The 27,176-nt window shown below is 33.7% G+C and overlaps 1 protein-coding gene across 18 annotated transcripts in view; it reads right to left on the reverse strand.

Moving 5' to 3' along the window:
• Positions 1-27,176, reverse strand: part of GPHN (gephyrin) — a 635,492-nt gene that overhangs the window by 292,146 nt on the left and 316,170 nt on the right. For 11 of the 18 annotated variants that reach the window (XM_086709482.1, XM_086709484.1, XM_086709476.1 and 8 more), the window contains exon 5: positions 22,337-22,375. The exons of the other annotated variants lie outside the window; for them this stretch is intronic. In XM_086709482.1, coding sequence (XP_086565608.1) covers positions 22,337-22,375 — 39 coding nt within the window. The remainder of the gene's footprint in view (positions 1-22,336; positions 22,376-27,176) is intronic. 18 annotated transcript variants of the gene reach the window in all.

The following is a 27,176-nucleotide window of genomic DNA, read 5'->3' on the forward strand; positions in this document are numbered from 1 at the left end:
CACATATAACCTTTTCTGAACTAGTGGAGTCCAAAATAATGAGGTTTAATTGGATTTAGCCACTCTCTTTAAATAAAACATTTCATATTTAACTTCTTAATACTTTCTAAACTATGAAAGTTGCTAAATACTTTCTAAACTATGAAACCACCTAGGGAAAACCACTTATTGTGATCTTTTTATCAAAGACACTTTTAAGACACATTAAAGTCAGAAAGTGCTTCATAGACTGTTCAAGTTGCAAAAAAAGGGTGTTATAAACAATAATTTTATAGCTCCGAGAACTTGCCAATGAAATTCAGATCCATTTTAATTTCACAGGAAAAACAATATCAAAAAATGTTATTGCTAACGGGCCATGTGGTTTAAATATGTACAGGACACATATTAGCTAAATGTAAATGTGCAGAAATTCCTTTTACTCATGGTGACTGTGAAAAACCACTTAGTATAGTGCTTTTCTTTATTTTTCTAGACATATTTTTATCAACAGAGCATAACCTATGTATTAATATCTATATGACTGTAATTTGACTATATAGATTTAACAAAATTTCCTAAGAATTACTGCAGTGCCCTCTGCTGATTAAATAGTCTTAAATAACAAAGAGTATCTTTATTTATTTTTTTTTAATTTTTTTTTTCAACGTTTTTTATTTATTTTTGGGACAGAGAGAGACAGAGCATGAACGGGGGAGGGGCAGAGAGAGAGGGAGACACAGAATCGGAAACAGGCTCCAGGCTCTGAGCCATCAGCCCAGAGCCCGACGCGGGGCTCAAACTCACGGACCGCGAGATCGTGACCTGGCCGAAGTCGGACGCCCAACCGACTGCGCCACCCAGGCGCCCCACAAAGGGTATCTTTAAAACTCTTTTTTTTTTTTTAACGTTTATTTATTTATTTTGAGAGAGAGACAGGGCGAAGCCCTATGTGGAGCTTGGACCCACGAACCATGAGATCATGACCTGAGCCGAACGAAACCAAGTGTTGGCACCTCAAAATCTGCATTTCTCACTAGTTTCTGGTTATGCTTGTGATGCTGGTCAAAGGACCAACTTTGAAAAACACGTTACAGATGGAAGAAATGCGGTAGATTAATGATAATGTGTACCACCTGATCTAATTTTCATGCTCACCTTGTATTCAACTTTGTAAAGTAGACTGAAATAAATATGAGGAGCCTTCATCAGAGCAAAATATAGACCTACTGAGAAGATAAATTAGGTAATAAATAGGCAGTTTAATGACAGCCAATTAAATTTACCCTACTTTATCAATTAAAGGGTAAACACATTAATTTTATTTTACACTTTAAAAAAGGGTTATAATAAACTAACAATTCAGAGTCTGCCTCTGTAAGTATCGTATGGCACACAGAAGCTATCTTTTAATATATTTTTTTTCCTTAAGACTACACATGATGGATAAAACTTGTACACGACTAACTCCTAGATATTCAAGAAGGAGCACCAGCTACAAATCTGCTCATTTCTCCTTTCATTTAAGAGACAGAGCATAATGGAAGCAAGAGGGACATTATTCTAAAGGCAGCCTTGAATTTATTCTAATTGATTAAAATATTCACTTGCATCGTTTAATTTTTTATTAGTTGCCTATACCTTTCAACCAATCATAACAAATCAGTGTATCATAACATGTGACTAAGTGGTTAAAAGCTACTGTTACAAAGGAGAAACTGCAACCAGGGAATGAAGGTACTTATCTGAGTTTTATTTGGAAGAAACGATCTTATTTATATACTTCTTTAACTCAAGAGTTTTTAGACTTCTTAAATATTTACATTTTCTTCCACTCCTAGAAGAGTGGAGATAATCTCATTTTGTTTTTCAGTTAAAGTTGTACAATGTTTAAGTAAGATCTGAGCATGATGAAAGATCAAAGGAGACAAAAAGCACACAAGAGTAAAAATTTAAGTACCACAGCAATGTCATCTTCCATCCCAATGAAGTGAGTATAAGATGCCAACAGCCCCACAGTTCAACTCAGTTCTCATTAAGTGTCACCAAGTTAACATATCACCAAGGTTTAAAGATAAGTATTCCTTATAACATGGCTCCCTAAAGCAAGCTAACCAGTTTATCTAGCTCAACAAAAGGATTTATTTTAACATTAGAGTAAAAATCAGTTTCTGGGCTACTGAGACTGTCTTCATCATGGGTAATTAAAAAATTTCCAAGTATTATTTTATGAAAAATCTCACCTTGTCTGCTAACATTTAGATCCCAACCAAGTTGTTAACGAATTTGAGAGTATATAGCAAATACTTCTTAACTTTACTTTTCTCTTTCCACAATGAGTTATTTTTTCACATTAATTTCCTCCTTTAAACATTAACTTGATAATCAAATTATCAAACAAAAATCAGGGAACTCAGATGATAAAATTATTTTTATAAGAGATTTTCATGAGAATGCTTATCTTCATATTCCACTTATATAAATGGCACTACTTCACATCTCATTGCAGGAAAAGGTGAAAGACTAGTGATACTTCTATGCATTATTAGTATTTTTATATCTGTAATATACATTTATTATATTTTATTATATTATAATATATTATATATATATTATATATAATATATAATATAATAAATTATATTATTTACATAATAATTATGTAAAAGACAATAAATGTTTTTAAATTAAAAAAATTTTTTTTAATGTTTATTTTTGAGAGAGAGAGAGAGAAAGAGAGAATGAGCAGGGGAGGGTCAGAGAGAGAGGGAGACACGTTCCGAAGCAGGCTCCAGGCTCTGAGCTGTCAGCACAGAGCCCGACGCTGGGCTCGAACTCACAGACCGTGAGATCATGACCTGAGCCGAAGTCGGACACTCAACCGACTGAGCCACCCAGGGGCCCAAGAAAATAAAATTCTTTATGGTAGATACATAGTACATATGTCTTTCAATCTATATAGAAAAAAAAAAAATGTTACTCATTCATGCTCCTTTCCAAAAGCTGATTGTGTACATAAGGGAAGATATCCTGTTTCTCAAATCTGAAGAAAAATGAAGTTGAAAGATGATACAATTTATAATTGTACTATAAAGGGGCTGTCTGGTTACTCAACAGGTGAGAATATAGCCCAGTCTCTGTATTCCACCTACTCTGGAGTTGTTTTTTGTTTGTTTGTTTGTTTGTTTTTTTAATGTGGTTAGAAGTGTACAATTTAAACAGAAACATAACAGCTGCCTAAAAAAAATCTATACATTGAATTTCCACTTTACTAATGATCACACATAATTACTTGGTATCCCTAAAGCAGTGCAAGTTTTAATATTTATATCACAGTGTAACTTTAGGCTGTCCTTACACATCTTAATTGAGAATAAAAGAAACAAGCTCCTACTTTAGACCTATATGTACTGTTTGCAAATGGCTCACTGCCAATTGACTTTAGACAGTCTCAAACTTTGCTCTTTTGCCCTAAGGTATGATAATTCTCACTGTGGACTCTTTATAAAGTATCTACATTACGAACACATAATTATCATGTTTAAATTTCTCTTTCTACAAAATTAGGTTCTCACAAAAATAGTCACATGGGATAAAGTGAGAGGAACAAGACACAGGTGAAGTCAAGGAACTGGGATAAGTGGAAGAACTGCTGAGAAGAGAGAGAAAACAGGTAAAAACACTTCCTTTCTGTTTTAATTATCATTATAAAGTGTTGTATTTTGTCATCTCATACCACCCTCAATTTTAAAATTAGAAGCCAACTGGGAAAGAAGAAAATGAGTAAGTCCTTCCTAAAAACAGAGTAATCCAATATTTCTGTTATTTTGAGATAAACTTAACTAAGTTCCATTAGTAAATAGGAGAGAAAAATGTGTACATGTAAGTATTTGGAGCCTATGGCATGCTAGACCTTGAATTAAACAAACTGCTCTACAGGTTTGCTCATCTAAAGATTGATTTTAAAGCTACTAACCTCTCATTTTATGATCGTCTCACTTTTTATTCATCACCTATAACCTAAGAGTCCTTCATTATTCACATAATAAGTGAATATCAGGGGCGCCTGGGTGGCGCAGTCGGTTAAGCGTCCAACTTCAGCCAGGTCACGTACTCGCGGTCCGTGGGTTCGAGCCCCGCGTCAGGCTCTGGGCTGATGGCTCAGAGCCTGGAGCCTGTTTCTGATTCTGTGTCTCCCTCTCTCTCTGCCCCTCCCCCGTTCATGCTCTGTCTCTCTCTGTCCCCAAAAAATAAATAAACGTTGGAAAAAAAAATTAAAAAAAAATAAGTGAATATCAGCTTATGTTTTTATTTTTATGCCTCTGGAAATTTATCTCTCAGTTTTCCATTTTTAAAAAGGGGTCATGATGTTTGTTACTCTTCTTATAAAACTAAAGTATTAACACTATAAAGTATTTTTAGCTAACTAAAAGGATGTCACAATATAATGCTAGTTATGATAACATACTCTACATTTAATTTATAATGCTCTGAAAAAAGCTTATTTCTCTACTACATTGGAGAGTTAAACATGAATATCATTTAACCACATAATTCAATAGTAGAAATATTCACATCAGAAGTTTTTATTTATGTGCTTTTACAAAACACCTACAGATATTCTCTATTTAAATAGTTAACATATTCCTATATTACATAATACAGAAGAGATTTATTACTTCTCTTTTGGTAAAATTCTATAACTAATCCAAAGCCACAGGGTAAATCAGTAGAAAACCTCAGAAAGGAACTCATACCTGTAGACTCCAATTCTGAACTTAATCCATTAATCATTATTATATGCTTTCAGTTTATAAGACATTGCACCCTATTCAGACTTAGGATTTTTTTCCTTTGCTTAAATACAATAAAACATATAAAATACTTCGTATCATTCCTAATACATATCAAGTGCTTAACAAATGTTGGATACAATTATTTGTACTAAGACAAAATCTGAAGTCATCTATGTTGTATAAGTTGTTGCTATAGTCAAAGCAATTGTGAAAACTGAACAGTTCTATCAGAAACAGTGTAGAACAGAAGCTAGGAGATGAATATGTCTGTTTGTAATGTGTTTGAATGATCAAAAGATGTCTGACAAATGCAACATGCCAGCAACAATCTTTAAAACTTAATGAAGAATTGGGGTGCCTGGATGGTTCGGTCGGTTGAGTGTCTGACTTCAGCTCAGGTCATGACCTCGTGATCTGTGAGTTCGAGCCTGGCGTCGGGCTCTGTGCTGACAGCTCAGAGCCTAGAGCCTGGAGCCTGCTTCGGATACTGTGTCTCCCTCTCTCTCTGCCCCTCTCCCGCTCATGCTCTGTCTCTCTCTGTCAAAAATAAATACACATTAAAAAAATTTAAAAAAAAACTTAATGAAGAATTCTCAGAGCAGTGGTTTTGAGGACACCAATTACCAGAAAGATAGCCTTGGACACTACCATAAATCTTTGGGAAAAGAATGTGCAAAGACTGAAAATATCCTTTGAAGGAAAAAGAACTAACAGCATCTCCTGATTTATGCTTTCACCCAAGTCCAATAGAAAACAGTAATGTAATTATGTACCTAAGCAAAGATGAAAAACTATGTCAGTAAATTTTATTAACTTAAATTTCACCAACGATCACACACTAAAACTTAAAGCTGTAAAAACAGTAGCTGTCAGGACAGGAATAAGACTCAGGATGGTGTAAAATAGGGTAACACAAAGAGGCAATGTTCCATTCACTTCAAGTTAATGCTCTGCTGCTCATCTTAAACACAGGGGTCTAAACATACTCATTTTATTATCTATCTATTTCTTTATTTTAGAGAGAGTGCGACAGGGGAGAGGGGCAGAGGGAGTGAGAGAGAGAATTCCAAGCAGGCTCCATGCATGGAGCCTGACGCATGGCTTGATTCCACGACCCTGGGATCATAACCTAAGCTGCAATCAATAGTCAGGTGTTAAATCAACTGAGCCACCCAGGTGCTCCTTAACATACTCATTTTAAATCAACCATTATTATACTTCACAGTAGAAAAGTTTACTTTTTAAGAGCCTCTACAAATACAAGAATGGATAAAAATAATTTAGTGAGTTACAACCTAGGAGAACTATAAAAGGAAGAACACATTATTTACTAAATAAAATTGACATAAGTTAAATGAAAGAAGGTCTTTATGTTTATTATATTGGAAGAAAAATCTCTTAACAAGAACTTAAAAATGATCAGAGGCTTAATTTTTAAAAACTGTTGTAAAAAGCAGTGCAGCTATCCTTTGTCACTGAAAAAGTATAAACATAGGAATGCAAAAAAGATCATAAATAGAAAAAAAATCTTGAAAATTACAGTTCTTATATATACTCTAATTTCAAATATGTGTATATAAAAGAAATATTTTTTTTCAATGAGATTCCTCCAAGGAATCATAATTTTTTTTTTAATTTTTTTTTCAACGTTTATTTATTTTTGCGACAGAGACAGAGCATGAACAGGGGAGGGGCAGAGAGAGAGGGAGACACAGAATCGGAAACAGGCTCCAGGCTCTGAGCCATCAGCCCAGAGCCTGACGCGGGGCTCGAACTCACGGACCGCGAGATCGTGACCTGGCTGAAGTCGGACGCTTAACCGACTGCGCCACCCAGGCGCCCCAGGAATCATAATTTTTATACACACATGCGCACACACACACACACACACTTTTTTTTTTTTTTGGTATGGAATATGGGGCTGATATCTATGAATCAGGATCTGTAATTTAAGCTCTGAGGACTGAGACTTTCGGAACATTCATACTATCGTACTTAGAATAAGGTAGTTCACTATCCAAATGAAGCCTGTGTGGTGTGGTCTCTTTAAAGATTGAAATTTAAGAGAAGTCAAATAGAGTTGACCACTGGGCAAAATAATTATACTTGGTAAACAGAATAATGTATATGGGTGTGTGTACACATGTATACATGTCGTAGGATTGGGATTGAAGTTGTCAAGTTAGGGCCATAGGAAACTGAATAGCTGACTTTATTAGGGCAGCTGGTAGACGTGAGGAAGAAGTTGGTTGTATCTACTGGCACTAAACAAAGCCCGTCATCTAGTCAGAATGGGAAGAAAGGATTATCCTATTAACAGACACATGACACACATACCAACATACACACACTCCTGAGGCTGTTCATTTATAACCTTTCCTCTGTCCATGCTACCTTGATGCTCTAGTCCAATGATACGCTCCAGGAATTGTACCCTAAGTGTGGCTCAGGGTATGCAAGAGCCAAACCAAATTCACAAGAATCAACCAACAAAGGATATAAAAAATTCAGGCTTTTTAAAAAAAAATTAAATTCAGGTTTTTATTAAATTTTTTTTTTTTCAACGTTTATTTATTTTTGGGACAGAGAGAGACAGAGCATGAACGGGGGAGGGGCAGAGAGAGAGGGAGACACAGAATGGGAAACAGGCTCCAGGCTCTGAGCCATCAGCCCAGAGCCTGATGCGGGGCTCGAACTCACGGACCGTGAGATCGTGACCTGGCTGAAGTCGGACGCTTAACCGACTGCGCCACCCAGGCGCCCCTAAATTCAGGTTTTTAAAACAAACCTGAAGGATTTGGTAACCAAGCAATATTGTTTTATATTAAGACAATCATGAGGTTTATTCAGGTCCTTTCCTCACATAAAAAACTGTCCAAGAGCAGAGGATGCCCAACGCAGGAACATTAAGTGGGGCAGGTGAAAACTGGCATTTTGCTCGAATCTGCAATAGGAAAGGTAGACTTCAATACCTGACAGAATTTGCCTCTAGGGAAAGGACAGAAAACAAAGAAATAGGTGTGGATGTGGAGAATGGCAAGACTGGATTCTGTCATGTCCTGGTTTCCCAGGAGTTTTTTTTTTTTCCATAATGCAAGTTGCCCAGAAGCTACGAGACATTTTGTAATTTTCTCTGAATAATTTTCAGATAACACAGCTGTGTCAAATTCTCTATCTTTTTAAGCTTTTTATATTACAAAATGATGGGTTTATGTAAGGAATATTTTCCTTAATCTTCCTGACCTGGCTCTGATCAGCAGCAATGAAAAGAAAACATCAAAGAGAAACAGTAGTTGTTTAAACTTGGAAGGAATCAGAAAAAAAAGAATAAAATTATGATATAGCATTCACTTTCAGCATCTCAAAATAAACCTGGCCTAAATCAATCAGGGCAAATGTAGGTCTACTCTTAAAAGTTATTTATAAAAAAGGAGATTAAATCTGAGATATTCTTGTGTCATTGAGAGATAGGTCAGAAAGCTAAGTAATAATTAATAGATATCAAAGATAATAGATATCAAAGATATCTATTATCTGTGAAAAGCAGTAAAGATTATTTAAGGCAAGGGACAAATAATAAGGTTTATTATCATAACTGAAAAGCAAGCTCAGAATTACTTAAGTGCTACCTCAGAACAATATGAGACACTATAATGTTTTGAGTCTAATATGATATTAGGTATGACTATGGGCATAAATCTTTATTTTATTTTATTTTGTATCTAGAATTGTTTTATTATTTATTTATTTATTTATTTATTTATTTATTTATTTATTTTAATATATGAAATTTATTGGCAAATTGGTTTCCATACAACACCCAGTGCTCATCCCAAAAGATGCCCTATTCAATACCCATCACCTACTCTCCCCTCCCTCCCACCCCCCATCAACCCTCAGTTTGTTCTCAGTTTTTAGGAGTCTCTTGGGCGTAAATCTTTAAAGATAAAAGGACACTGCTTTTGGTTAAACTGTAGATAACTGCAATCTGAGACTCAAAAATGAGTGAGTTTTCAATCCGGTATATTAAGATCATTCTATAGGTTGGTTTCAGTTTTTCAGTTAAGTAGAACAGTGAAATTATTACAAATGAGAAGTAAAATTATTATGTGGGAGGAGCAAAGCTTTTAGTATTATTTTTATGTTAAATATATGCTAATTTCATTATGTGATAAAAGATTTTAAGAAGCTGTTCCCCCAAAACATAAAAGTGTAAAGGCATGTGCAGTAAAAAAATTGACAATACTGAATACATTAGAAAAGAAAATAATACAATGTGTAATTCAGTTTTGAAATATAATATCTTCATTCAAGAAAACACTTTACAACTTTCATGTAACCCATAAATTTAATAGGTACATGGCATCCTAGGATTTGATATATTGTCCTAATGAATACAGTCTTAAGTGTCTTCTCAGGCAACATTTTAGAACAAGTTTCTGTCTTATATTATGAACCTCAGAGTAGACACTTCACATATTTACAACACAAAAAGAAAATTTGTATAAAATAATTTACAAAATAACTTTTTCAATACTTTAAATGTATTATTTTACTGTCTTATTCCAATGTTGTTTAAAAGCCTACTGTCATTCCTATAAGTGATCTTTTATTTATGGCTACTCTTAAGATCTTCTCTTTTATTTTGGTTTAGAAGTTTCACTTTTACATATTTATTTTATTTATCCTTCTCAATTTACACCATATCTTGAGGATGTGTGGTTTCATGTTTTTTTAGCAGTTCAGTAAATTTACAGCCATTACCTCTTGAATCATTGCCTTTCCTCCATTCTTTCCTTTTGTGGTTTTGATGTAATGTGGTTTGGACCTTCTCACTTCTTCCTCCATACCTTATGTCTCATATTTACATAACATTTTGTCTCTATGTAGTTATTCCAATATGAGGTAATTTCCTCAGATACATGTTTCAGTATGCTAATTCTCTCTTCTGCTGGCCTAATCTGCTGTTTCATCTTTTTACAGATTTAAAAATTTTAATGTATATTTTCTCATTTCTAGGAGTCCTATTTTCTCCGAAATTGCTTATTCAAAAATAATGATCTCTTGCAATGTCTTTATCTTTGTGCGTCTTTGTTCTTTTGAAGATTTCATCATCAGTAGGTTAAACATACACCCTGGCTTGTCAGGGACAGTTTGATATACTTCTGTTGTGTCTGCATCCTGTCTGGTCTAGCAATAGTCCTAAACAAAAGTTTCCCAGCGTGAAAAATGAATGATAATAGTCACCAAATTCTTAGCTATATTATATTTTGTATTGGACAGTTCTAGTAGTTGTCACATTTTTCAGTCCACCTATCGATTAATGGTTTTGTTGATATTCATTACTAGATCTTAATCTGTTAGAGTATGGCTGACCCACACTGGGGAAAATTTCCTTTGGAGAAAATTTATTTCTGCTTCTACCTTTCATCAGAGAGTATGTTTAATCACTGACTGGTTCCATTTTAGCCTCCCACAAGGATCTCACAGTCTTAGGGAATTCCAGGCTTAATTTTACACAGGGTTTTTGTCCAAGCCTAAGTGTCTTACCAACAGCACAGGTACAGCCATCTGTCCTCAGGACTTCTCCTCCCTTTGCAAAGTCCAGGCTTCCTACAGTTATGCTTCCTGCTCTCTGCTGCTTTGACCTTCAACTCATGGTATTTTGGGGGACACAATGAATCTAATGATTGACACTGTTTATGTCCTTTCACATAGTATGCCTCACAGGTTATTTCTTTGTACTGGGTCAAGTTTTTCTAGAGTGGGAAGGCTTTTTAAGTACTAAAACAACAATTATTCTAGGCTGTACCCTATTTGTAAACTGTTGTTATTCCCTATCAAATGAATGTCTTTTACACCATTACACTGAAATGTTTGATACACTGCAGATTGCCCTATAGAAAAATGGTACCAATTTATACTCTGAACAAAGGTCTTTTCACCCAAGCCTTGACACTTCCAGGCAATCTTTATCTTAAATAGTTATTTAAATGATGTGTACAAAGCAATACAATATTTTCAAATTTTACATTTCTTACCAGTTATAATGAACACATATTTAAAAGCAATTTGCTTCTTTCCCATTGCAAACTGCCTGAATATATCTTTTGCCTGTTATTCTATATTGGTGTCCATGTTCTTGCTGTTGAATTATTAAGAAATTTCTACATATTTAAAATATTAAACTTTAGCAGTTAAATCTCTTGCAAATATTAATTTTTAACATTTAACATTTGTAACAAGTTTTTGCTTAGTTGGCATTTTCATTAAAAGGTTTCCAATGCTTATTAACAGCGGGGGTTTCTATCAATGTTTTTATTTTATTTTCTTTGTTTTATGTCTTACCTAGAAAGGTTTCTCTTGCCTAAAGATAATAAAAATAATCTCTTAATTTTTAAATCATAAACTTATAGTTCTTAATGTTTAATTAAATGTTTTTATTTAATTAACTGTAGTTTAGTTTTGTGTTGTATGATCAATGTCCACCAAAATGGAGAGCCAATTTTCTCAACATCTTTTACTGGCTAATCCTTCTTTCCTCAAATGTCTTGAAATGTCACATATATAATATGTTAAATTCAATTTTACACATAGGTATGTTAATAAAATATCATTTGGTGGCATTTATCTCTGACTTTATTTTCTTGTAACATACCAAATATTTTAATCACTGCGCCTTATATCATGTCTTTACATCTGAGTAAGGCTCTCTCATTGTTTTACTTAAGAAAAAAATCACAAGCTATATTCCCCCCAAAATCCATTGGGAATTATATCTCATTTATCTCAATTTAAGGTAAATTGACAATTTCACAAAACTATTTGCATCTAAGAATATGGCATAACTACCAAGTCATTCAAGCTATATTTTATGTCCTTTAATAAAGTTTTCTTTATTCAGGTCTGACAATTTTTTTTAGTTTATTCTTGGGTTTTATGAAGTTTACTTTTTTCTGCTATTACAAATGAGATCTTTTCCCATTACTTTTTCTAATGGTTGTTTCTAGCTTAAGTAATACTGGCATATAGATTTTTATAAAGGAAAATACCCTTTATTTAACCACCATGCTGAACTCTTCTTGATTCTAATACCCTTTGAATTGATTCTGGAGTTTTCTAAATGAATAATCATATCTCTTCTCTGGGTCACAAAGAGACAACTATCTTAACCACTGTCTCTGCAATAAATACCTCTTCGAAGTAATACTATTGCCTGGTAACAATGGGAAGCTTTCTGACTCACTGCCTTTATTCTCTTTAGGGATGCATGTACAAAAAAAGTAAAAGACAGTAATCTCAAACCTAGAAATAATGACTGGGAACTCTGTTAACTCCACTTTAGATAGTTTCTTTCTAATTCATATCGATACAATATTTTACTTTCTTTCTTCCTTTCTCAACTCTTGCTTTTGGTGTATGCACCAACACACACGCACTTGTCTCATTTTTTAGTTCCCAAGCCAAAACCCACCTGCTTCATGACTAAATGTATAAATTTAGTGAGAGATAAAAATAAAATAAAAATAGTGAAATTCTGGAACAACAGAAAAAAGTCATAAATTTGAAATTAAAATGAAAAATAAAAGCTACTACCTTTAGTTTAGACTTGGTCTAGACTGTTACCACTCTATGATTCTATGGATCATATGGATCCATATTCTATGGATCATATGGATTCTCCATGAAGATTTCGTCAATGTATTCATTTTCAACTAATAATAAATGTTTTTCTACAAGTTTGAATACTATAGATAAACTTGGATGTTATTTTGAATTCATTTTTAATTGCTGACATTGAATTCTATCATTTTTCTTCACTGTACATATTTTATATTTCAGTAACATATAGGATTTTGGAAGTTGGCTCAGGAAACTAACCTTTGCAAATTCCATACCCAGTTAGTCAAAAAGTGCTATTAATTTTATCCTCAGAAAGTAATCTATCCCTATCTACCCTTGTCTTCATTTAGCTACTCAGCATCTTTTGTTTGAATATTTTAATAACCTCCTGATTAATGTTATAGCTAAGTTTATGCCCATTTAACTCATTCTCTATTCTACCAAAAGCGGTCTTTGTAAAATGTAAATCTCACTACATTCATTGCTGTTTAACATCTTTCAAAACAATCTTTATTTTCTACTAGAAAAAAACCCAAATGCCTTTTATAAGACACAGACAGCGTCCATCATTTGGCCTTACCTACCTCCCCAGGCTCTCTCTTGCCACTTCCCCTTCATATCCCTTTCTGCAGTCAGACTGATCTATTGGCAGACTTAAGATCTCAGCAATTGTGTCTTTACGGTTGTTTAATATATATTGGCATAGTCATAAAAACAATTACTGTATGTAGTGATAATGAAGAAACAACTACATGTATCAAGTTTATAAACATAATGTTGAGCAAAAGAATCCAGATACAAATGATAACACAGTATAAGATTTCATTTGCATAAAGCTTACTAAAAAACAAAAATAATGATGTTAAAAGTCAAAACTGTAATTACTCTTGAGGGTTGGGCTGTCACTAAAAGGGACACAAAAGGGGGCTCAATCTGGGATACTGATAATCTGGTTTCTTGATCTGGATGCTGGTCAGACAGGTATGTTCATTTCTTAAAAATTCATTAAGCTGTTAGCTATATTTTTTGTGTGCTTTTTGGAAATTTAAGTGAAGAGACAAACAATAAGAATAAAAACAACAGTTCCAATATTATTTCTTTGAAAATTTCCCTAAGTCCCTCAGGTGAACTTTATCCTGCTCCTAATATATCACAGACACACCATTACTATACTGATGATCATGTTATAGTTTATTTATCCAATTCTTTCCCTTTCCTAACCATCCTCAACCTAACTAGTAACTTCCTTCAGTGCTAAGATCATAATTTTCTATACATGTGTCCCCAACCCCAAGCACAGTGCCTGGCAGTCAGTGAATACTCAATATTATTATTAAATGAGGATTTCTCAATTTCTGCACTATTACAATTCAGGACAGAGAATTTTTTGTTGTAAGGGCTGTTCAGGGCATAGTAGGATATTTAGCAGCATCCCTGACCTCTATTCACCTAATGTCAGTAGCATCCTTTCAGTTATAACAACCAAAAATGTCACCAGCCATTGCCAAATGTTCCTCAGGCACCAAAAAATCCCCAGGTTGAGAAACACTTACATAAATAAATGTTTCTGTGGAAAAATTCAAGCCAAGTGTTAAACGATTCACTTACCAAAAAGCTTTGGGCATGAAATGATTTGCATGTGAGGGGCAACTAAAAAAAGAACAGGCTCTTTTGAGCAATGGAGGGAATTAAGCTCTACCTATCTGAAAAAGTCTATAAATGCTTTAAATGTCTAGATAATCAAATGGTAATTCACATTAATTGCATGCAAGAATATTGTTTCTTTTGGAATTCGTATATAGAAAAACGAGTTTGGGGGCGCCTGGGTGGCGCAGTCGGTTAAGCGTCCGACTTCAGCCAGGTCACGATCTCACGGTCCGTGAGTTCGAGCCCCGCGTCAGGCTCTGGGCTGATGGCTCAGAGCCTGGAGCCTGTTTCCCATTCTGTGTCTCCCTCTCTCTCTGCCCCTCCCCCGTTCATGCTCTGTCTCTCTCTGTCCCAAAAATAAATAAACGTTGAAAAAAAAAAATTTAAAAAAAAAAAAAAAAAAAACAAGTTTGCCGAGCAAAAAAAAATGTATAAATAGGATTGTATATTTGGTATTTAAAAAACATGACTGCTAAAGTAGCTATGTATATTCAATGTCCTAATGATAAATTATTTTGTTAAGATTTAGATCTATGAATGGATCATTAATTCTGGAATATTAAGTTTCAATAATTTTCTATCCACACAATATTTAACATTGGCATCCCATAAGAAAAGAATAGTTATAAAATAAACCACTGTGCATCAGCTATGGAAGAAAAAAAACCTCATTATGCACATAACTAGCTTGATAGAAAATAATGCATTCGTACTTTATTAACTGCATGCCTTTGATTCAGGATATTTTTTTGAACTTGACCTTTGCTGTAGAGGGTAAGTAATGAAATAAATGAGTACTATTATGTTAATGGAGCTTGAGAAAAGAGAAAATAAACTGATTTTTATGTATATATAGTTTTTATTTTAGAGAAAGAGAGAGAGAGCACTAGGGGCAGAGAAGAGCAAAGGGAGAGAGGGAGAGAGAGGGACGGGGAGGGGGGGGCAGGGAGAGAGAGAGATAGAAAGAGAAATAATCTTAAGTGTGCTCCATGCTCATTGTGGGGCCTGATGCGGGGCTTGATCCCACAACCCTGGGATCATGACCTGAGCTGAAATCAAGATGCTAAACCGACAAAGCCACTCAGGAGCCCCTAAACTGGTTTAGATTTATGATATAGTCAAAATGATATAGTTAAAATATAAATCTCATTATGCCAAAATTATTTCCTGACAACCAATTTCTTAAACATCTCTTTGTAATTAGAATCAACTTTCAAGAATTGGCTACTGAGCCAAAGAAAACAAAAAAAACAGGCAATTTACAAAAGAAGAAAAAACTAGACAAATACAAGAAAAGTGTTTAATTCATTGTTAGTCTACAATATGCCAATAAAGCCAAATAATTTTCATCCATCAAGCTGTTAAGATTAGAAATAATGAATGTTTAATTCCAAAAACTGGTAGTATGAATATATAAATTTATACATATATTCCTGAGGTCAGTTTGGCAGTTATGTATTATGAGAATTAATTCTGAATCAGTTATTCTATTTGAAGGAAATATTTCTAAAGTTATAATCAGAGATGTTTTTGACAATTTATTTATAAAGAGAATGTCTATGATATGAAATAAAAAGAGCCTAAATGGTTAATAACAAGGAAATGAAATTAATTATAGCTTGCTTATACTCTGTAGTGATTGGCAAATCTCATTTTTTTTTTTGTAAAACAGTTGTTAAATGGAAAAAAAGCTTAATTTATATAAAAAAAGAGTGGTTAAAAAGCAAGGGCTATGGTGTCAAGACTATCTAGATGAAATTCTAATTCTATCACCTTCTACTAGCTCTGTGATGTGGGTTATTTCATGATTTAATCTTTCTAAAACTAATTTTTTTCACCTCTAAAGTAGTACTTATTCTGTAGGTTTGCTGTTAGTATTAAATAAGACATTACATAAAGTGCTTATCACAATGCTTGGAACGTAGTTAAGTACACGGTAAATTTTAGTAGTTATGATAACAACTAGAAACCCAAGATATAAACCTGTATATATGATGGGTTCTCAATATGAAAACTAATGAATTAGTCCCAGATAATAATTATGTATCAATTATTGGTGATTTTCATTTACTTCATTTTGCTGTCCTATATTTCCCAAATTCTTTTTTAGAAAAAAACCCATATAATCAGAAATCTATACTCAGAAAAAGATAGGTGTTGTTTCTTTTAAGGCTATTCATATAAGGCAAGATAAGTATTTAAAAATCCCTACCTTTTCCTTCCCCTAAATGACCATATACTCTTCTCATCTTTAATCTCATCTATAATACTTTACAATCTCATCTTTATTACTGTGTCACAATAAAAAGTCATCATTTTATGCTCTTATTGAACACCTATTACATGCAAAATACTGTGTTCTTAATATTCTGACGCTAACTGTGAAGTATGAACATTTGAAGACAGATTTTCTTGTTAATAACATAAGAGCTTTCTGCAGATGGTCTTGGGTTTTAGTTTTTAGTAACTAACCATAATGAGAAACAAGATATCTGAAAAGGCTTTTTGCCTTTATCTCCTCACAAGAATGATCTTAATTTTGATCAGAAGGCATTAAGTTGAGAATGAGAAAATATAAATTTAACTTACAAAAGATACTTTCTTTCAGAATATTTGTTTAAGATGTCTATAATGGGATTATTACTTCTAACTGCAAAGTAAATACACATTTACTCTTATAATATAGCTAGGAACAAACCAAAGAAAAACTGATTCTTGAACACCTGAGATGTTTTTATGCTGCTGATATGAATAGAATATAAACTCTATTTCTTCATAAAAACTAAATATTATAAGAAATCTAAAAAGTATTCAGAGACAAATACAAAATGTTTGGGAGTGGTTTGTATTTTGTAAATATCCAAATATCTAACCAGTGAACTTTTCAAGAACTGATTTTGATATTCATGAAATTAAATACTATTAAACATACATAAAGGATCTTTGCATCAAATAGCTTCCAGAGCTGAGGCAATTAACTTTCCCTCAATGATATATCTCACTCCATAGGACCTCTTGTACCACAGGTGTACTAGGTTAATTTTTTCCAGCAACACTGAAATATCTGATGGACAGAGAGCAAAAAGGAGAAAATGAGATGAGGGGATGTAGAGACTAGTTATTAGTGCCTGCTATTGTCATTGTCTATATTCAAAACTGAAGGAGTAAAACTACCTCCACAAAATGTTTGTATCAGGAAGTTACAACTTCCTTGTAAGGTCCTGAATATCTTCCACTGTTCTTCAGGAGTGAAAAGGAAAGAATGACAACTTGTTTATTAGGCGTGGTTGCCTACAAAGAATCTCCTGATTGCAAGGAAATTTAGAGGATTTTGTTATTCAATGTACAAAAGACTTGAGTCCTATAGGATAAGAGTGTGTTAACAACACTGTCTTCAAGTTAACTTTCATAAAAAAGAAACACATTATACAACTTTCAGTTTAGCTTTTCTCAAAATAAAAACAGGATTTCAGAGATGAAAATAAGAAGTATATTTATTACTAATAAAGTAAATTTAATAAAATGTTACTCTTATATTTTCCTTTATCTCAGATCTTATACCTTAAAATTTCTGCATAATCTTTATCTTTCACAAAAAATGTTTTCCAGAATAAATACAAGTAAAGCAAAATCTTTTAAAATTATTCATTTTTTTTTTTTTTAGAAAACAAGTTAATTCTGGATGTAATTTCTATTTTAGTGCTTCTCTACTGACATGAGAACTTTAACCCTCCCTCAGCTATGCTGGTAAGATAAACAACTTTAGTAGGACATCAGGAGATGAGAGGAAAAACAGGTTACTAAAACTTTCTTAGGCATAGCACTTTAAAGAGATTCCTTTAAAGCAATCATTGTGAATTAGTGAGCAGTAGGAATGAAGCTTACTGCTCTCAAGTATGAAGGCACCCATCAATATAGGGAGAACAAATAAATTCCTAATTCAAATGGCTAATTAACCAAACTCATAATAAAAACTAATGAATAGGACTGAAATTCTGACACCAGGAATTCAAGTGAGGTTTAGTTGACAGTGAGTATAAATTAAATTCCCAAACATTTTCAATATTGATATACAGCTGGAGAATAGCTCATTGTGCTTGCAATAACATTCAAGAACAACCTCCTGAACATTAGTTATCAATTTTTCTCTAACCACTTTCTATTCTTCCACTACAAAATTAGTAACATTGGGTTTAGATAATGCTGTTTATTAACAGTTACCAATGAATCACTAATCTGCCACTGAATACTTCAGGTTTTTAATTAAAGAGATTCTTATTGGCATTTAAACTATTACCAGAGTCCTCCAGTTGTGATGAGGCATAAATTATAGAACATACTCTTATTCCTGAATCACAGATGCTTAGAATTTCCTTATATACAATTACTCTGATTTTGAACGTTTTCACTGAAGAACTAGAAGAAAATAACAAAATTTTGAAATGATGTTAGAAATTCATTGTTTTGTTAAATGTCTCTTTCCCTCTCTTGGGCCTTATCTTTGTGTTATGTACTCCTAACAGACTACATAGCATAGAACAAGCCTGTTTAAAATAGGTTCTGAGAGAATTATTGGAAGTAATGAATTAACTTTTCTCCTATGCTTATAGAACTAATTCATGTACCACCCTTGGGAGGATTGAGAAGTCACACAAATCATTTTCTGTGTTTGATAGTTTAGATGAGAAACCCTGGTTGAGAAAAGCAAGACAAAGTAGGTAAAATCACCAAAAAATTGTTGAGTTAACAAAGTGAAAACATTATCACCTAATGGATTGAAAGTCTTCCTTCCAAAATCAATTTTTTTGCATACTAAACTACTCCAGTTTTAAACTCCTTGAAGACAAGGACCAATTCTTCCCAACTTTTTAACTCCTGTAAGGTCTAGGACACTATGGTACAGAGTTCAATTTAACTCACACTGTGTTTTACCAGTGGATTAAACACACACACATGCATATACATAGTGCCTAAACCATTATCTCCAGCCTAATGAGTCAGAATCTTTGGTGGGGTTGGGCCTAGCAATTTTTTAGTAAAATCTCTATAGGTAGAAAACTGTGTCCAGAACTGAGTACCACTGAATTTAAAATGAATTCCTAATCCTATTGCTGGTTCCTCTAAACTTAACCTAGCTCTCTCATCTCAATCCAGTTATCTTCATTTAAATACCTACTTCTTTACAAGTCTGCATTATTCCATTTCAAAGACATGCCATCATCTGTCCTAAAATTGGTATATTTTTTTTGATGTTTATTTTTGAAAGAGACAGAGAAAGGGTGAGAGTGGGGGAGGGGCAGAGAGAGGAGACACAGAATTGGAAGCAGGCTCTCCAGGCTCCAGTCAGCACAGAGCCTGAAGCAGGGCTCGAACCCACGAACTGCGAGATCATGACCTGAGCAGAAGTGTTGGCTTAAATGACTGAGCCACCCAGGTGCCCCAAGATGGTTTATTTTTTTTTCAACATTGTTCAGAATGATTTTTTTTGTCCTTCAAACATCCAACATCTGTCCAATTTCATTCTCCCTTTCATTCTTAGAACATAAGGTCTTCTAAATCTCACTTGGCATTCTGTGTCTTTCTAAAAGTTTATAATTTTTTGCTCCTAATGCAATATCTTGGACTTACCCATCTTTCATGTTACTTATATAGTTTCCCTGAGGTCTTTAATTTCCTCTTAGACAAGAATATTAAAAGCTAGGGAGTTCACTTCTAGGTAAATACCCAAAGAATGGAAAGAAAAACAGACATTGCACACCAATGTTCATAGCAGTAATATGCATAATAGCCAAGAAACAACTCAAGTGTTGTCTGTCAACAGATGAATGGATAAACACATTGCAGTATATACATAAATGGGATATTATTAGTCTTAAAAAGGAATGAATGGGTATATGCTACCACATGGATGAACCTTGAAAATACGATGTTTAGTGAAATAAGTCAAACACAGAAGGACAAAAATAGTATGATTCTACTTATATGAGGCACCTAGAATAGACAAATTCAGAGACAGATATTAAAACAGGGGGAGTGAGGAATGAGGAGTTACTGTTTAATGGGTATAGAGAGTTTCTGTTTTGGATGATGAAAAATTCTGGAAACAGATAGTGGTAATGGCTGTACAAAATGTATTAATGCCACTGAACTGTACACTTAAAAATGGTAAAAACAGTAAATGTTATGTGATGTGTATTTTGCCAAAATAAAAAAAATAAAAAGCTATTGAAATGATTTTCTTGACTTTCTTACAGCAGCCTTTTTCTTGATACTAGTTTTATCTCTATTGTTAAAGTAAAAGAAAAAAACAAGTGTCCATACCCTTTTTCTATATTCTCTAAATTTATCACTCTCTTTTTAGCTTTTGCCTTTTCCTTTCCATTTCTTTTTCATAAAAATAAAATAAAATTTAATATGGGGACTCAGAATATTTCACACTTCAAGCACAATGATGTTGTGGATACATATAAAGAACACTTAAAATCTACATACACACCACATGTGCATGCGCGCGTGCGCACACACACATACACACACACACTTGCATACATACATATACACCCCACTTCTAATCTCCTCAGACTCTTGAATTGTTTGCAAATTTCACCAAAATTCTTCTCCACTTCTTGTTTGGTCTTGTTTTTCATTGAAATATGAGTAAATAAGACATCAAGCTTCACAGTGCAGATAATTTTGTATTTCAAGTTCTTCTTAAATGCCAAGTACTTAGCAAATAATGGGGAAATTCAATTTAAAGTTTACCCACACACAAGAAAATATAGTTTAAAAGGAGGGAAAGATAAATACATCAAAAGAATCTCTAAAGAAGTGATATTACATAAATTATGGGGTGGCTGAGAAATGATATTCTCAGAGGAAAAAATGGAGCAGTGGAAAGCTACTTTAACTACAAAGAATCATAACTAAATTTATTATTTTTAGAGATGACACTTTTAAGTTTCAAAAAATTCTTGTATCTTACTAAAAAGGAAAAATTAATAGGAGTAACTCATCCTCATGAAGCCCCAGAAAAATCATGGAAAATAAGTTATGAAATAAATTTAATATATGGAAAATCACTGAAAGATCCTATATACAAGAAACAAAAGTATACAATATATGATATCAAAGGTCAACTGAGGCAAAGATGATAAATTATTTGAAAAAAAATCTATTGTTAAATAAGGGAAAGAATGTGGAGTTGTATAAAAAGGCAGAAAGGATGGTGATAGTGAGTTTAAAAGTCAGTTTAGGAGTAAACTGGATTGGACTGTTAAATAGTGAAGCATTTTCCTATTTCTAAGATATGTTTGGACAATACGTAGGCAACACTTTTCTTGGAAATAAAATCTGATCAGGGTTACAAGACAACAGAGGAACAACGCCAGTGATTTACCAGATGCAGAAAAGTATAAAGGAAGTAATATGAGCCGATCAGCAAGTTGCAAGTCTGATTACATAGGAGATGAATGCAATGTCTTTAGTTAATTAGTGAAGCAGCCATGGCAGCAAATAGGTAAAGGAGACAGTAGTCAAGCAACCTCAGTCAGCAGTCCAACTTAGTGGCACAAGACAAGTGGAGATAGTTAGCAGAAGTGCTAAACAATCTGAACCTACTTATAATATCACAGGCATAAATTGGGCAGGACAAGATCAAGCAGGCAGATAGCGTAGCACTTGGAAGGCCATGATATAGGAGAATGGTAGGAGAGCAGATAGACAATGCTGGGTAGTCTAAAATGCTAAAATAGCAGATGGATATGGCAGTATCAGGCCATTTCCTGATAGACAAAGTACCAGTAAGTGAAGAATGCAAATCATTCAGCAGATGCATAAAAGTGGGGCAAAAAGTAGAGGCGAAAATCAAAGGCAGTCAAAGCAATAAGACAGAACAGCAGAGAAGCAATGACAGATCATCAGAAGCAGTTGTGTAGGGTAGGAAAAGCTCTCAGCAGGGAACAAAAACACCATTCAGGAAAAGATGAAATTGAGAGTAAAGCCAGTCTCCTGAATTGGGTTTCTTCCATCTAGGAAACACTCATCAATAAACTGCATATGAGAATCCACAAGAGAACAGCACACAAATGGAAATAGCAGATGAATCTGAACTCTATTGCCCAGGGATACAGAATGATCCTAGAACATAGATACATAACAATCCACAAGGAAATTAAATGGATGGGAAAAATGGGTCCAAGCATTCTTTATGATGATAAAAAAAAAAAAAAAAACCAAAACACTAAAAATTATTAATCTGGAAATGATTGGCTGGGATTGAAGTCTTCGCTTACCCCTTTCTGGAGCCCACAAAATGGGAATGTTGGGAATTTCTGCAGCAGAAAAACAGAAGAGAAAAGGGATTTCTGACTCCCAGTTTGAGGAAAGCAGGTCAAATTTAGGGCTGTATGAACTGGTTCAGGGAAATAAGAACCAGCCTGAACCTTCTCCATTCCTCAAAATCAAGCAATTTCTGAGGTTTGGGAAAGGTTTAGGAAGCCCTCACCCCATCATTTCCCACAACCTCCCCTTTCACACTTACCTCCAGTGCAAACAGTTTCCAGCAAGGAGGTACTTGGGAAAACTCACTCCCATGTTTATACCATGGCAAAATTTGAGGATGGCCAACTAATGATACTTTCTGTGTAGGTCAACTTTCTGATTCAATGGGATCCCTGCTATTTGTGAATAGGAAGAGGGGATAGGTTACTAGAAACTACCTACCTCTTTGAAAGTGGATGAGGAAAAAAATCAAGGGCAGTAATACCAATAAATAAATAGTAATACCAGTAAATACGTTGGTGATCTCATCAATCGTCACAGATTTTAAGTCCCTCAAGATGCTGATGACTTTAAAAAAATAGTATCTCCAGTCTAGACTTCTCTGCCAACTTAACATCTCCACTTGGATAGTTCATTTCCATGACCAAATTAAAACTGACGTTCCTCATCAAATCTACCCTTCCCACAGCATTCTCCATTTCAGTAAATGGCAACTCCATCTTTCCAAATGCCCAAGTCAAAATCTTGGATATTATACTTGACTTCTCTCTTTCTCTTATTTTATGTTATCTCTATCTTCAAAATATATCAGTAATGTATTTCTCACTACCTTCACCTCTATTATTGGTCTAAGTCACTATCATTTTTCACCTGGATTATTTCAATAGTCTCCTAAATTATTTCCCTATTAAAATATAAGTCCAATCATGTAGTGTCTCTGCTCAAAACTCTCCATTATCCTAAGGGTGGCATACAGATTCTACATGATCCATGGCTTGCTCCCTCTGCTCATTTATGTCTTTGCTCAAATGTCACCTTACCAATAAGGCCTTCCTTGACGGCCTTTTTAAAATTACAACTCTCTTTCCTGCCTGTGCTGTGCTACCTATTCACCTTTCTTGGTTTATTTTTATCCACAGTACTTAATATCATCTCTAATATTACACATCTTGTTTACTTATATTTGTGTCACCCACTAAAATGTAAATTTCGTAAAGGCAGAAACTTATGACTTCTTTGTTTACTGCTGTATCCCCAGCATCTTGAACAATGTCTGGCATATATACAGCAGGCACTCAAGATATAATTGAATCTACAAAGTGTTAATTTCTTGTGGGGCATCTCTGTTCTCTGTCTTAAATTCTCAGAGCATTCTTCTGAAAGCTCAGATACTATGAACCTTTGATTAACAGAGGAGATTCTGGCACACTTTAGGGGTTGGCAAATCATAGCCAATGGGACAAATCCTGCTAGCTGCCTGTTTTTTGCATTGCCTGCAATCTAAGAGTGATCTTTGAATTTTTAAATAATTGAAAAAAAATTAGAATAATAATATTTATATCATGACATGATAAAATTATATGAAATCCAATTTCAGTATCCATAAATAAATTTTTACTGGGGCACAATGAGGTGCATTCATTTATACTGTCTTATGATGGCTTTTGTGCTACAGGGCTGGCAGAGTTGAGTAGTTATGACAGAGAACAAAGAACCCACAAAGCCTAAAGTATTTATTGTCTGGACCTCTAAAGAATACATTTGCTGACCCGTGTCCAAATGGTATTTTATACTTAGAAGGCAAAGAGTAATAACTAAATTTTGAGCAACACTAAACTAGAGCATTGTTAAATACTGTTGCTGCTGTTGCCCAAGATACACCTAGGAGGGAAGATACATTTATACTAGGATTTGTTTTCACATATATAAAAGTAACCTTCTCATTCTTCTAAATGTTATTAAATAACATTAATGACTATTAAAAGTCATTCATCTATCTATCCCACAATAAAGCAGCCTCATCTTAAGGGATAGAGCATAGCATAAGTAAGACTTAAAAATGGCGAAAAGGAAGGGAACAAGAAAGTAAATAGGGCCCACAAATAGAGCTCATATCAAAGTATCACATAAGTAACTAAAACCCTGTTTAACATACCCTGATTAACTATAGTGGGAAACACTTAAATTATACCAATGACATCCACCACTACTTTAGGTATCCACCTAAATTATACTAATTATATTAGGTATCCACCTAAATTTAGGTATCCACCTAAATTATATATCAAAGTATCACATAATTAACTAAAACCCTGTTTAACATACCCTGATTAACTATAGTGGAAAATTGTCATGATGTGAATCTTTTTTGAACCTCATCAATGGGGGTCATACTGAACTGACCTTGTTATAATGGGGTCTCCTAAATAACTGTAGTCTTAAATCATTACAAGCGAGAAACACATTATAATAAGACTCCATTGGATTTATACAATATTCAAAACTAATAGTTATTTTCTCATTGGTTCAAATGTCTACATTTTGTCGAAAAGTATTTTAAAAATTTGCAAAACTCTATTCAAAATCACCTCCTAATCACCTGACTCATCTTTCCTTACATAAAGTTTCACCCTAAGGATTATGACATGCAAGTATATTATAGTATATGCTGCAACCAAACTTACGGAAAGGGGTGAAAAAGGTGAGGGGGAAACACTTAAATTATACCAATGACATCCACCACTATTAAAGGTATGCTACCTTTAATCTTCATAAAGAAGTATAATTTATGTCCTCTTACATCAGTTGGTCGTTGCTGCACAATCAACTGCTTCTTTTGGATTGTTATCTTTGTGAAACTGACAACAGTTCATTTTCAAAACCCAACCTTTCAATACCGTTACTGCTTCTATCTTCTCAGCATTTTTTAAAGGAATTTGGATTCTTCCCCTAAATTCTCACTTATGTGTCAATCATTAATGCTTATCTGAAATGATTACTCCTCCCACTGGGCGTTTGTCCTCTACTCTTTAATAGCAGCTGTGTTCTTTCCAAGTTCTAATACAAGAAAATAATACTGGTAAAATTATTAGAATCATTCCAAATAGTTTATTTGTTATCTGAGTCCACTTTCTGACTCCCTAACGGTTTCTTTTTATGGTAGGCAATATGTTGGTATGTCAATGGTATGTTTCCAAGAAGCTCAGAGGACTTCACAGGTATAAATTCATTTGTTGTCATTTTATTACATTTTGCGTGAAAAGCAACATTAAGTCTAAATGGAGGTCTAACACAGAGAGATGAATCTATATTCTTGACCAGACAATGAAGAAAGGGATATCCTAAAAACTTCTTTCCTGTAACTATATCTCTAGATAAATATGCTTTGAGCATTTTATATTTGTAAAATATTCAATGATTTTTTTTTTGTCATTGTCTTAGTATATATTTTGTAAAACTAAAGTATTCTGCTATGCCAGCATCTGCCATTTTATGACAGTAGCCTTGTAATGGTAAGTTAGAAAGATGATTTCAAGATTTTACCACTCTGATAAATTCAAGGTAAAAATCAACATTTAGCATGTCATCTCTATTTCTTTCCTTTCCCACAGTTACATCAGTGTATATTTTACGTCCTATCTTGCTTAATTTTTTCCCCTGGAGAAAAATTCTTTCAATATTTATTCAACCATCATCTACTTATTTTTAAGCTACAGCTCTTTATATTGTAGGTGATAACAGCAAATATTTATGTAGCAAATAAATATTTTTTCGTGTTTTACTTATGTTAATTCACATAATATAACTATCCTATAAGGAAGTAGTTTTATTCTTTCTATAGGAAGGTAAGTAAGTTGTATAAGGTCATATACTAGTAAAAGGTAGATCTAGGATTCAAACTCAAGTAGTCTGTGCTCTTAACTACTATGTTATGCTGCCTCACAAATGGTTATGTGGGCAACACTGCTTTTCTAGTAAGAGCTCTAATTAGATACAGAATTTTCCATAATAAATATATTTGTATTTATTTGTATGTTTTATTGATAGCATCTCTCTGCTTCATAAGGGCCCCCAAAAGCTGGGTACATATTCTGATACAGAGTAGGCATGCAATTAAGAAATATAATCAAGGGAATGAAGACAGCATTTTATACATGGGTTCTTCATATATGAAATTTTTGTTTTTGTTTTATGCTCAAAATTCTAAAATTCTGACCTTGAGGAGCAATGTGTTTTTCCCTCTGTATTGATTTTATGTGGACTAGGAGACTTTCAACATAATAGTTTTAAATTCAATGTCACTTATTGCCTTAATTACCTTATCTAAATGATTGAATTTTGTACCTTTACCTTTCCCCTGGTACAATTATACCAAGGAGTTTTTCTTTATAATGTATAAGTGAAATAGAGGTTGAATGTCTTGGGAAAGTTTGTATCTAATGGAAACAAATGAATGCAAAGAAAATCTACAAAAGAATGTGGACTTAAGAGGAAAATGTAACATTTACCTTCAAATACTAGAATTACCATGTAAAAAGGAATTTACCTTCTTTAGTACATTGCAGAAAAGAATTGGAAACATTGATTAGGAAATTATAAGGTGCCAGGTTTCAGTGTGACATGTTTGGACTTTCAAACAATTAGAATTGCAAAACCAACAAACTCCCAGATGGAAGAAGTAGTGATTGAGATGTTCAGACAAAGGTTGGGAATGATGAAAAGGGGACTAGGACTTTGAACACAATGGCCTTTGAATTCTCCTCAAACTCTGAGATACCATGATTTACCTATTTTTTATATAGTTTGTAATTTTATATAAAACACTAAGCTAACTTGAGACAAATTACTGAT

This window comes from Puma concolor, chromosome B3, assembly GCF_028749965.1.
Source record: "Puma concolor isolate L17-30 chromosome B3, mPumCon1.1.hap2, whole genome shotgun sequence".
NCBI lineage: Eukaryota > Metazoa > Chordata > Mammalia > Carnivora > Felidae > Puma > Puma concolor.